Source organism: Mustelus asterias, chromosome 1 (assembly GCF_964213995.1).
Source record: "Mustelus asterias chromosome 1, sMusAst1.hap1.1, whole genome shotgun sequence".
NCBI lineage: Eukaryota > Metazoa > Chordata > Chondrichthyes > Carcharhiniformes > Triakidae > Mustelus > Mustelus asterias.
The window spans coordinates 18,012,563-18,025,042 of NC_135801.1; the positions used below are offsets into that span (position 1 = coordinate 18,012,563).

The window sequence follows — 12,480 nt, forward strand, 5'->3', positions numbered from 1 at the left end:
GACCATTATTTACATAAACCTAGTGATATACATTCCTCTCAACTGATTGAAATTCAAATGGAAAAACTGCCCGAAATAATGTAAAATCCTTTTGTTTTTATTTCAATGCAATAATGACATACCACAGAAGAGGTGACCACAGTTGGTTTCAACAGGAAATGCAGCTTGCTGTAAACAGACTGGACAGGACATATCAGTGTAGAATTGGGGCCTATCCCTTTCAAATCCATCCTGTAACAAAAGGAAAAAAGCTTAAGTTAAATAATCCAGGTTTCCAAAGCCTGTGTGGCTCAAATATGTTGCAGTCCATTTTGAACAGCTAGAGAGAGGAGCTCACTGTTTGACTGTCCTTTCTGATGGTGAAGGTGGTCCCCATGCTTTTGAGGCTGAAGCTTCATTTAAAATTCAACAGGCAAACAGCAGGGCACTAAGCAGATGGCCCAGCAAAGCTCTCCAGATTGAAATGGTAAATTGGGCTGGAGCTGCTTCCAGCATGGTTAAGTTGCCAGTGGGAATGGGGGTTTGAGGCATGGGGCAGGAATAAAAGTTACGATTGTGAAGCACAAGGGTATTCCAGGGTGACAGCAGTCAATTATTTAATGCGGGAGTCAAAGGTGCAGCTGTTCTATCCCTCCATCAATTCACTTGATCTCATGACTGCCCGTCTCATCAATCTACCTGCCTGATATCAAGATCGAACAAATAAAAATTATCCCCAGTTAACAATAGCAAACAAAGACAAAAAAAAACTAAGGAATTGTAGAAGATAAAAGAGAGAAACTTGCAATTTGAATGTATTTTTTCATGACCTCAAGACATCCCAAAGTGTTTTACAGCCATTGGAATACTGTAATCACTGTTGTAATGTAGGAAACGTGGCAGCAAGTATGCACAGCAAGTTCCCATAAAAGGCTGTGAGATCATGACCAAATAATCTGTTCTTGTGAAGTTGATTCTGAAAGAAATATTGGCCTGGAAACTGGGGACAACTCCTCTGCTCGTTTCTGAAATACTGCTATGGGATCTTATGTCCTCTTAAGATGGTAGACCTCAGTTTGATTCTAAAAAATGTCATCTTCAGACTCAGAGGCAAGTGTGCTACCAACTTAAACTCAGCTGACAGCATTTGTGTATTGCCTTTCACACTCCTGGGCTATTTCAAATTGTGACACATCTAATGAATTACTTTAAAATGTCTAGTCTCTGTTACGTAGGTTAACTCAGTAGCTAACCTGCACACAGCAAGATCCCATAACCTCAAATGACTGAACTATCAGCTACCTAGTTTGGGGTGATTATGGTTGAGGAAAAGATATTGGGAGAATTTTGCACTCTTCAAATATTAACACGGGATCCGTTACATTCTCCGAAGTTAGACAGGCCTCCAATATCATCTCATCCGAACAACAGTGTCCAAAAATATAGCAACCACCAGTTGTGCAGTATTTTGCCTTCCAAGTCATGTTGAGTTGTAGGTTTTGATTTTACTTACTTGGCCACTAGAGATATTTCTGCATCATAGTGACGACAAACGACATCAAATGATGTGGTCAAGTTCTAAGTGAATGAAAAAAATCTCACCTGGTAATTTAAAGCTTCAGTTTGGAGATGTTGCCGGAGTTCCCTCACACGCTCTCGGTTCTCAGGGTGGATATTCTGGTGCTCAGTTCTAGATTAATAGAAATTATTAAAAATTAGCCAAACCAAATCACAAAAGTAAAAATTTTACACGTTCCAGAAAGATTCATGTTATTATTACAGATCTTAACTAAATTCAAAAACATTTGTGGAGGTCTAGGTAAGCAGAATAACGTGATCAGAAACCAAAAGCAAATCCTGCCTAACAATCGCATTCAGATACTGGAATCAAGTTATGCCTTTACAAGATACCAAGTACCTATATAACATTCATACAGTAAAAATATATAGAGAAGGGACAACCTTCCAACAAACTCTCCGAACAAGTAAAATAATGAAAAGATCACAGATTCAATAGAACCTTTTATAAATCGATCCCTGTCTCATTTAGAAAAATCTTATGTATGCAAAATGCAATTTGTTAAAATGTTCTTCAATTTTTATCCTACTCTTTTTCTACTTACGAGGCCATCCACTCTTATTTCCATCTTATACTTTTTGTACAATTTCCCCTGATAATCCTGTTTATTCTGTTCCTGTTTCCATCAAACCTAGTCCATTTTGGCCATTGATTTGGCCTATAATTGCAAAGACTTGAAAAAATTGAGGCTGTTTGTTAGGACAATACAGATAGACATTATTGATCAAAGTATTTAATTAATTGAGGTGTTTAAAATTATGTAAGATGAAAGATCACACGACACCAGGTTATAGTCCAACAGGTTTATTTGAAATCATAAGCTTTTGGAGTGCTCCTTCGTCAGGTGAAGATTATGTAAATATAGGGCAAGGTGCACAAAAGCAGACACTTTCCAATGGATAAGTGATCGAAAGCAAGGGACTACTGGCAAAACATCAAATGTGAGAGCTTTGGAACAGAGACAAGAGAAACCTCTTTCTAGAGAGCAGCCAGGATCAGTGGTTGAGCAGAAATTATGCTAACATTCTAGATTCGATTTTATATATATATATATATATATATATATATATATATGAAGAAAGAAAAGAATCAAAAGGATTAGGGAAGGTAAATATGATTAGGATTATTTGCTTGCATAGGTGGCTGCATGGATTGGTTAAGTTGGTTGGTCACTGTGAGCTGTAATTTTATTTCTATGTGTAACATGCCTGATTTGCACCATCCTGCTGCAACTAATTTTCTGATTTCGCGCCTGCTGTTTCTCTTTACATTGCAAATAATATTTTAATCATACTGGTTTCAGTTGTGCTTAATACAGCACAGGCCCCGTTCTGAATAATTGTTTTAGTGATCACTTTGTTAAAGAAAACACTGTTGCTCTTGTTAGAAGGGAAAAGCTGGCAGGATTGCATTTATTCTTATTATTTTAAGAGTCGCCAACTGTAGTCACAAGTAGACCAGACCAGGTAAGGGTGACAGAGGAGCTGAGTGACCCAGTAGGGTTTTTATGACAATTCATCATCTTTCAGATTCATTACTCACTTGGCTGCTCCACAAATGACAAGGTTTGATAAATTTCATCTCATACCATGCCATGGGAGGATTTGGATTCATGAGCTGTAGCCACAACGTTATTATTCCCTTGATCTTTAATTGCAGGTACAGATATTTTTGTATTTCGGCTCACTTTACCTTACTCGCTCAAGCTCCAATTTACCTTTTCAAAAAAAATCACCATACTGGTGTTCTATCTAATCTTGCTGCACTGCTTCTATTGCCAATATCGGAATAACAAAAGTTCCCCTTGGCGCCACATCTTCACTATAAATAAATTATTTATTTTGTCTAGCATCCCTTCTCCCAATATTTTAACAAAATCTTAGCTGTATGTTACATTGAAGTCACAAAACTTCCTCAAAATTTCCCCATCATGTTGTTAATAACATTCCAAATGTGGTAAAATAGCATAAATGCATTAAAAGTTTACTTCTGTAGATATGGCACACAGCATCCAAAAGGCTGCCAATTCTATACATAATATAAATATTTATACACATCAACATATAAAATAATTTCCTCCAGCTTAAGAAATTAAAAGTTTCCCCTCTATAACCCATTTATTCAACTACTTCCCGTCTTCACCATGTAAACCTATCACCTGGCAACAGCTTACAGCTTGCACTCCATTCACATTTCCACCTCAAATTTCACAACATTCTCCCATCTTATTTGCATTGTTTAAAATCAATAGCTCGGATGTTACCGTCAGTAGCGAAGCAATGGTGTTTACTGCCTGACTGTGTGAAGTAGCACGACCCCAGGCTGCAGTGGCAACTTGTTCACAGGGCTGCAGCATGGGTCCAACATGGAGAGGCCCTGGTCTTACCAGTGAATTTGACATCACCAGCTGAAGACCCAGCCCCTAAGGCCAGCTCAATGACAGTCAAGTGGGGTTTTTTTTTACTCTTTGGAACTTACCTGATGTGACAACATAACTGTGTAAACCTGGAATCAAAAATCTGTTGATGACCATGAAACCATTGTCGATTTGTCATAAAAACCCATCTGGTTCACTAATGTCCTTTAGGAAAGGAAATCAGTTTTCCTTACCTGGTCTGGCCTACATGTGACTCCAGATCCACAGCAAAGTGGTTGACTCTCAACTGCCCTCAGGGATGGCTAACAAATGCTGGCCCAGCCAGCAACGTCCACATCCCATGAACAATTTTTTTTTTAAAATTGCAGCTTCCTTCCACCCCACCCTTGGCACCTTAGTCCTGCCAATGTCAGGAACAGCACTTGATGGATGGGATTTTCTCCTCCATGAAGAGCTGTTTCTGATATTGGTGGGGCTCAGGAGTTGGGGTGAAGAGAAGCGAGGGGTCCAAGTAAGGGGTGGAGCCAAGCTTGCCGGGCAAGGTCAGGAGGGTGCTGTATGAAGGCAAAATTATATCTATAAAGGAAAGTGTACATGTAAGCTTGAGTTTAATTGTACAATCTGCTCAACTGGTAACTTTGCTTTACAAATCGCTACTAGACTGCAAGTACGCTTTAATGATCCTAATATGTGGTAAAAATAGGCAGCAGTTTAAAAATTGAATAAAATTATGTCCAACAAACTCTAAAATTAAATTGCTTTAGAAGTGTATTATCTCACCTATACAAGAATGTTGCCAAACCACCCAACATTGTAATGGTGATAACTAATGTCAGAAGTACTTGGTTGCTTACTCCTTCAATTAGTGAAGACTCATCAATTCTTGTTCCAAATAATTGCTCTGGATGTTGTTCCATTCCAGAAGACAGATGCCTATGGAAGAAAACAAATGTTTAAACAGATACCAGGGTAAGACACACTTTTGGTGATCACTGCACTTGAATTTACAGCCGAAGGGACAACCATTGCAACTTATTTAGGTGGGAGAGAGAGAGTTCAATTTTTAAACCCATGAAGTTTATTCTTAATTCTGTGATTAATTTATGTTTCATCACCAGCAATGAAATGGCTCCATGCATTCATAAATAGTGTCATAATTTATCAACGTAAAAAATAGGAGCAGGGTTAGGCCGTATAGCCCCTTGGACCTGCTCCACCATTCAATAAATTCATGACTGAGCTTCCACATCAGTTTCACATTCCTGCAGTATTTGTGTAGCCCAATTCCCCTAGTGCCCAAAATCCATCAATTTCAGTCTTGAGTAAGCTCCACTATCGAGTATGCTCAAGCTAGCATCCACTGTGCTCTGTGACAGAGATTTCCAAAGATTTGTGAAGAAATTTCTTCTCATCGCTGTACTAAATAGTTGACCCCTTATCCGTAGTCTGTGACTCCTAGTGCTACAATATTCAGCCACAGAAAATAGCCTCTCAGCATCTGCCTGTCAAATCCTTTAGGAATTTTATTACTTCTCATTCTTCTAATCTCCAGAAAATATAGGTCCATTCCACTCAGTTTTTCCACAGGACTGTCCTCCCATCCCAGAAGTTAATCTAAATGCGTACAGGAAGGTTCTTTGGAACAATATGTTGACAGTCCAACTAGAGAGGGGGCTATACCGGACCCAATTCTGGGGAATGAGCCCGGTCAGGTCATCAAAGTTTCAGTAGGGGAACGTGTGGCAAATAGTGACCACAGTTCTGTAAACGTTAGGATAGTAATGGAAAAAGAGGAGTGTTGTCCTATGGGTAAGGTGCTGAATTGGGGGAAGGCTAACTACAGCCGGATTAGGCAGGATTTGGTGGCTGTTGATTGGGAGAGGCTGTTCGAGGGTAAATTCACATCTGGCATGTGGGAGTCTTTTAAGGAGCAGTTGATAGGACTGCAGGACAGGCATGTGCCTGTAAAGAGGAAGGATAGGAAAGGTAAGATTCGGGAGCCGTGGATAACCAGTGAAATTGTGGGTCTAATCAAAAGGAAAAAAGAGGCATCCATGAGGTCCAGGCAGCTAAAATCAAATGGAGCACTGGAGGAATACAGAGAAAGTAGAAAAGAACTCAAACAGGGAGATGGAAGGGCAAAAAGGGGTCACGAAATGTCCTTGGCAGACAGGATTAAGCCATAGAAACCCTACAGTGCAGAAAGAGGCCATTTGGCCCATCGAGTCTGCACCGACCACAATCCCACCCAGGCCCTTCCCCCTTATCCCTACATATTTACCCGCTAATCCCTCTAACCTATGCATCTCAGGACACCATGGGGCAATTTTAGCATGACCAATCAACCTAACCCGCACATCTTTGGACTGTGGGAGGAAACCGGAGCACCCGGAGGAAACCCACGCAGACACGAGGAGAATGTGCAAACTCCACACAGACGGTGACCCAAGCCAGGAATCGAACCCAGGTCCCTGGAGCTGTGAAGCAGCAGTGCTAACCACTGTGCTACCATGCCGATTAAGGAGAATCCTAAGGCATTTTATACATACGTTAGGAACAAGAGTGTTGGTAGGGAAAGAATCGGACCTCGCAGGGACAGAGGAGGGGAATTATGCTTAGAACCAAAGGAAGTAGGTAAGATCCTAAACAAATACTTTGCATCAGTATTCACAAAGGAGAGGGACATGTTGACTGGTAGTGTCTCAGAGAAATGTGTTGACCCATTAGAAAAAAATCTCAATTACAAGGGAGGAAGTGTTAGGTCTTTCAGGAAACATTAAGACAAATCCACAGGGCCAGATGGCATCTATCCTAGACTCCTCAGGGAGGCAAGAGATGAAATTGCTGGGCCTCTAACAGAAATCTTTGTCTCTTCACTGGACACAGGTGAGGTCCCAGAGGATTGGAGGATAGCAAATGTGGTCCCGTTATTTAAGAAGGGTAGCAAGGATAACCCGGGTAATTATAGGCCGGTGAGCTTGACGTCCGTGGTAGGGAAATTGTTGGAGAAGATTCTTAGAGATAGGATATATGCGCATTTAGAACTGAATAATCTCATTAGCGATAGACAGCATGGTTTTGTACGAGGGAGGTCATGCCTCACAAATTTGGCTGAGTTTTTTGAGGAGGTGACAAAAACGATTGGCGAGGGAAGGGCCGTGGATGTCGTCTATATGGATTTGAGTAAAGCGTCTGACAAGGTCCCTCATGGCAGGCTGGTGCAAAAGGTTAAATCTCACGGGATAAAAGGTGAGCTAGCTAGATGGGTGGAGAACTGGCTTAGCCATAGAAGACAGAGGGTAACAGTGGAGGGGTCTTTTTCCGGTTGGAGGTCTGTGATTAGTGGTGTTCACAGTAAGAAGTCTCACAACACCAGGTTAAAGTCCAATAGGTTTATTTGGTAGCAAATACCATAAGCTTTCGGAGCACTGCTCCTTCGTCAGATGGAGTGGAAATATAAAACATTTCCACTCCATCTGACGAAGGAGCAGTGCTCCGAAAGCTTATGGTATTTGCTACCAAATAAACCTGTTGGACTTTAACCTGGTGTTGTGAGACTTCTTACTGTGTTCACCCCAATCCAACGCGGGCATCTCCACATCATGACTAGTGGTGTTCCGCAGGGCTCTGTACTGGGACCTCTGCTGTTTGTGATATGTATAAATGATTTGGAGGAAGATGTAGCTGGTGTGATCAGCAAGTTTGCAGACGACACAAAGATTGCTGGAGTTGCGGATAGTGATGAACATTGTCAGAGAATACAGCAGGATATAGATAGGCTGGAACATTGGGCGAAGAAATGGCAGATGGAATTTAATCCAGATCAATGCGAAGTGATGCATTTTGGTAGATCTAATGTAAGGGGGAGCTATACAATAAATGGCAGAACCATCAGGAGTATAGACACACACAGGGACAGGGACCTGGGTGTACAAGTCCACAGATCCTTAAAGGTGGCAGGACAGGTGGAGAGGGTGGTCAAGAAGGCATATGGCATGCTTGCCTTTATTGGACGGGACATAGAATATAAAAGTTGGCATACGATGTTGCAGCTGTATAGAACGATGGTTAGGTCACATTTGGAATACTGCATCCAGTTCTGGTTGCCACACTACCAGAAGGACGTGGAGGCTTTGGAGAGAGTACAGAAAAGGTTTACCAGTATGTTGCCTGGTATGGAGGGTCTTAGCTATGAGGAGAGATTGGGTAAACTGGGGTTGTTCTCCCTGGAAAGACGGAGGATGAGGGGCGACCTAATAGAGGTGTATAAAATTATGAAGGGCATAGATAGGGTGAACAGTGGGAAGCTTTTTCCCAGGTCGGAGGTGACGAACACAAGGGGTCACGGGTTCGAGGTGAGGGGGGCAAGGTTCAACACAGATGTCAGGGGGACGTATTTTACACAGAGGGTGGTGGGGGCCTGGAATGCACTGCCAAGCAAGCTGATTGAGGCGGACACACTGGGATCATTTAAGACTTATCTAGATAGCCACATGAACAGACTGGGAATAGAGGGATACAAACGAATGGTCTAGTTGGGCACATGAGCAGCGCAGGCTTGGAGGGCCGAAGGGCCTGTTCCTGTGCTGTATTGTTCTTTGTTCTAGTGAACCTTCAGGTATCTCCTGTAAGACAAGTATATTCTTCCTTTGGCACAGAGATCAAAATTGTATACAGTATTCCAATGTGGTCTCACTAAAGCCTTATATAATTACAAGACCTTTTACTTCTATATTCCAATCCCCTTGCAATAAAGGCAAACATAACCATTTGCTTTCCTAGCTGCAACTGTATGTTAACGTTCTGTAATTTGCGGACAAAGGCTCATTTACGAATATTTTCCATCTACAACTATTTTGCCCAAACACTTTGCCAGCCCATATCCCTTTGCAACTTCTTTACATTCTCCTCATAGTTTACTTCCCCAATCAGCTTTATATCATCAGTAATATGACTATACTGTCCAAGTCATTGACACAGATTGTAAATTGCTCAGGTTCAAGCATTGACCCTTGTGGCACTTCACTCGTTACACTACTGAACTCTCTTCTGTCCATTAATCAATCCATGCTAATATTTTATGCCCAATCTAATAAACCCTACATCTATTGTGTGGCACCTTATCGAATGTCTTCTGAAAATCCAAGTACACTAGATTCATGGGGTTCCCCTTATCCACTCTGCTGAATGCTCAAAAAACCTTATAGATTTGTCAAGCATAATTTTTCTTTCATAAAAATGTCGGCTCTGCCTAATCACAGCGATTTTTAAGTGTTGAAGTGAAAAGGCAAGTTAATGTTTTACATTAAAGATTCTGTGACTCAGAACCTTGCATAGTGCAGAAAGAGGCCATTCAGTCCATTGACTCTGCACTGGCTCTTTGAAAGATCATTCGACCTAGTCATCTCTCCCCTTTCTTATCCCTGTAACCTTGCACATTTATTTCCAGATAGCAATCCAATTCTGTTTTAAATACCTTGATTGAACTTGTCTCCACCATTCTCTCAGGAAGCTTGTTCCAGACTCTAACCATCCACTGAGTGAAAATACTTTCTTCACATCACTTTTACTCTGTCAATTATTTTGACTCTGCCAGAGTCCTAATTTGCCAATGTTAAGGGATTTATGGTGCATTTTTGGTACAGACTTTTAGCACATATGTTCAGATTTTTAACATTCGTGGTCAAGAAAGGCGCTATAACATTGGAACTTCTCTCCTTTTCTTCGCATTCAACTTGATCGATTGGGTAATGTTACAAAACTTGAGTTTAACACAAGGGCAATTTAGCAATGCTCACATCCCATGGCCAAATTTTAAAAATATAAAAATATTTGCCTGGTGTCTTTTGTTGCTGCAACAGAACATTTCAGAAAAAGTTGCTATAAAATCAACACCAAATGTTTCAAATAATTTTCATAGTTATTTTTTATTGCCTGTATCTTGAGTAGCAGTGTCACTACATGCGACCTGTCCTGTCTGCCTGTGGATGGCAACTGACCATGGGGCTACCAGGGGAAGCTACCCCTTTTCAGTTAAAAACAGATTAAAAATCAGCTTCAATTCATTGCTGGGGAAAAATGGCCAGAGTTCTGAACCATGAGAGCGCATAGATGTCAGACATCAGATTAAGTTTAATATAAAGAACAGTAAGGGGATACATTTTCAAAGAAGAGTACGGGGAGGGCATGCAACACTATATGCGAAACTTCAAAGAGCAAAAAAGGGAAATTAGGGATTCAGGTCCATAAACTATCAAAAATGGAAGGATGAGTAAAACCATAAGACATAGGAGCAAAATTAGGCTACTCAGCCCATCGAGTCTGCTCTGCCATTCAATCATGGCTGATATATTTCTCATCCCCATTCTCCTGCCTTTTCCCCATAACCCCTGATCCCCTTATTAATCAAGAACCTATCTATCTCTGTCTTAAAGACACTCAATGGCCTCCACAGCCTTCTGCAGCAAAGAGTTCCACAGATTCACCACTCTCTGGCTGAAGAAATTCCTCCTCATCTGTTTTAAAGGATTGTCCCTTTAGCCTGAGGTTGTGCCCTTTGGTTCTAGTTTTTAAACGTCCTCTCCACGTCCACTCTATCCAGGCCTTGCAGTATCCTGTAAGTTTCAACAAGATCCCCCCTCATCCTTCTAAACTCTGAGTACAGACCCAGAGACCTCAGCTATTCCTCATACGACAAGCTCTTCATTCCAGGGATCATTCTTGTGAACCTCCTCTGGATCCTTTTCCTTAGATACGGGGCTCAAAACTGCTCACAATGCTCCAAATGGGGTCTGACCAAATCCTTTTACAGCCTCAAAAGTACATCCCTACTCTTGTATTCTAGCCCTCTCAACATGAATGTTAACATTGCATTTGCCTTCCTAACTGCCGACTGAACCTGCATGTTTACCTTAAGAAAATCTTGAACAAGGACTCCCAAGTCCACTAGGCAGCAGAATGGGCCTTAAATGGTTAGGATTTCAGCGAGCCAGCGCAGAAACCATATGTGTATTACCATTCTATGACTTCATGATTTTATGCAAAAGACATTAAATTCTTAGAAACATAGAAGCTTACAGGACAGAAGATGCATCAAGTCTGCGGTGACTTTTCCCTGGGCAATCCAAAGCCAATTCAATTTCCTGCCCCCCCCCCCCCCCCCCCCCCCGAGCTCTGTTCTCCTCTGCTTCAAACGTTTATCCACTTATCCCCTTGAAGAAATCTCAGTTATTTACTTCCTCCAGTGGCAGACTACTCCTTCCTCCAAATCTGCCCGAAGAACTGTCTCCTAATTCTCTTTCCACTTGTGAGGATTTTAAATTGATGACCCATTGTCACTTACTCTCCAACCAAAAGAGAGAAGGATTTATTGTGCGCAAGGATTGCACGATTCATTCCTTACAGTTTTCTTTATTTCTGTCTGCATTTAAATCTTGTAAATAAATCCAACTTGTAGTTTTAAATTGATATTAGCGGCAACATTTTGTTTTAGCTATGGGAGCAGGCCACAGCGTACTGTGGAAATCCCATGCAATTGTGGAAAAACATATTCCCATAAAAGGCTAATTACTAAATCTGAGTTACAGTAGCAGTTCACAGCATTAAAAAAATTGGTAAGGAAAACATCCATAACGGAAACTGCAATTCCTATTTTGCGTTTCCAAGCGAAAACCTTAATGGTAAATACTGAAAATTCAGACATGTGTTCTGCATAACTAAAATTTTATTAAAATAGTTGATGATACAAACACGTGCTACAACTTTTGTGTTCATTTCCATTAGGACTACCTCCCAGCCAGGAACATGGAATCATAAAGTGAGCACAAGTCTCTTTGCTAAACAAAGCAATTCTATCTAACTTGAAATGTAACAAGAATTATTACTAAATCACACAACACATTTGCACTCAGACAAAATAATTTTAACAACACCATCTTTGTCTCATGAAAATAGGAAGCAAAATAAGCTTGCTCACCAATTCCTTACAGGAAGGTTTATATTACGAAATCTCAATTGACTCCACAGTATCCCCTTACGATTTGTCTCACTTCTGCATTTACTATAGGTGACGAATGGATCTCTACTGATGGCATTCATAGTAAATTGGCAAAATTGAAACAAAGGTGAGAGAAATAGCAACAAGAATTTTTGATAATATTGCTGAAGAAAACCAGCAATAGTAGCTAATCTGCTGTTAGATGGTTTAGGTCACGTTGCGATCAGTTGACTGGTTGAAGAGGTAATGCTTCCAATTTAATTGTTTGAGAAAACTCCACAATAGAGTATTACTTCACACGTTCAGACAGATACAACACCTTTATTCAAAGGGGATAATCTCACTACAGCCCTTGCTCCAAATGAATGCGTGCCTGTCACAGATATCTTTTGGATTCAGTAGTATCAGTTACCTCCTTAAGTAGCCGGGTATCTTAGTTTCATGGGAGTTGACTCACTGCCCTAAGGCTACTTGTACAATAGCATAACCAAGCGATTTAACAATTGCATCCACTTGTGATCCGATGGGTTAACATATTTTCAATCTCTT

The 12,480-nt window shown here is 40.9% G+C and overlaps 1 protein-coding gene across 2 annotated transcripts in view; it reads right to left on the minus strand.

Moving 5' to 3' along the window:
* The window catches only part of rnf170 (ring finger protein 170), a 44,654-nt gene that overhangs the window by 26,882 nt on the left and 5,292 nt on the right, over positions 1–12,480 (minus strand). Inside the window, exons 2-4 of one of the 2 annotated variants that reach the window (XM_078210165.1) lie at positions 4,790–4,868; positions 1,582–1,669; positions 123–231 (exon numbers count right to left, since the gene is read on the minus strand). In XM_078210165.1, coding sequence (XP_078066291.1) covers positions 123–192 — 70 coding nt within the window. In that variant the 5' untranslated portion in view covers positions 193–231; positions 1,582–1,669; positions 4,790–4,868. Of the gene's footprint in view, positions 1–122; positions 232–1,581; positions 1,670–4,715; positions 4,869–12,480 lie in introns of both variants that reach the window. The other variant, XM_078210159.1, reaches the window with a different exon arrangement.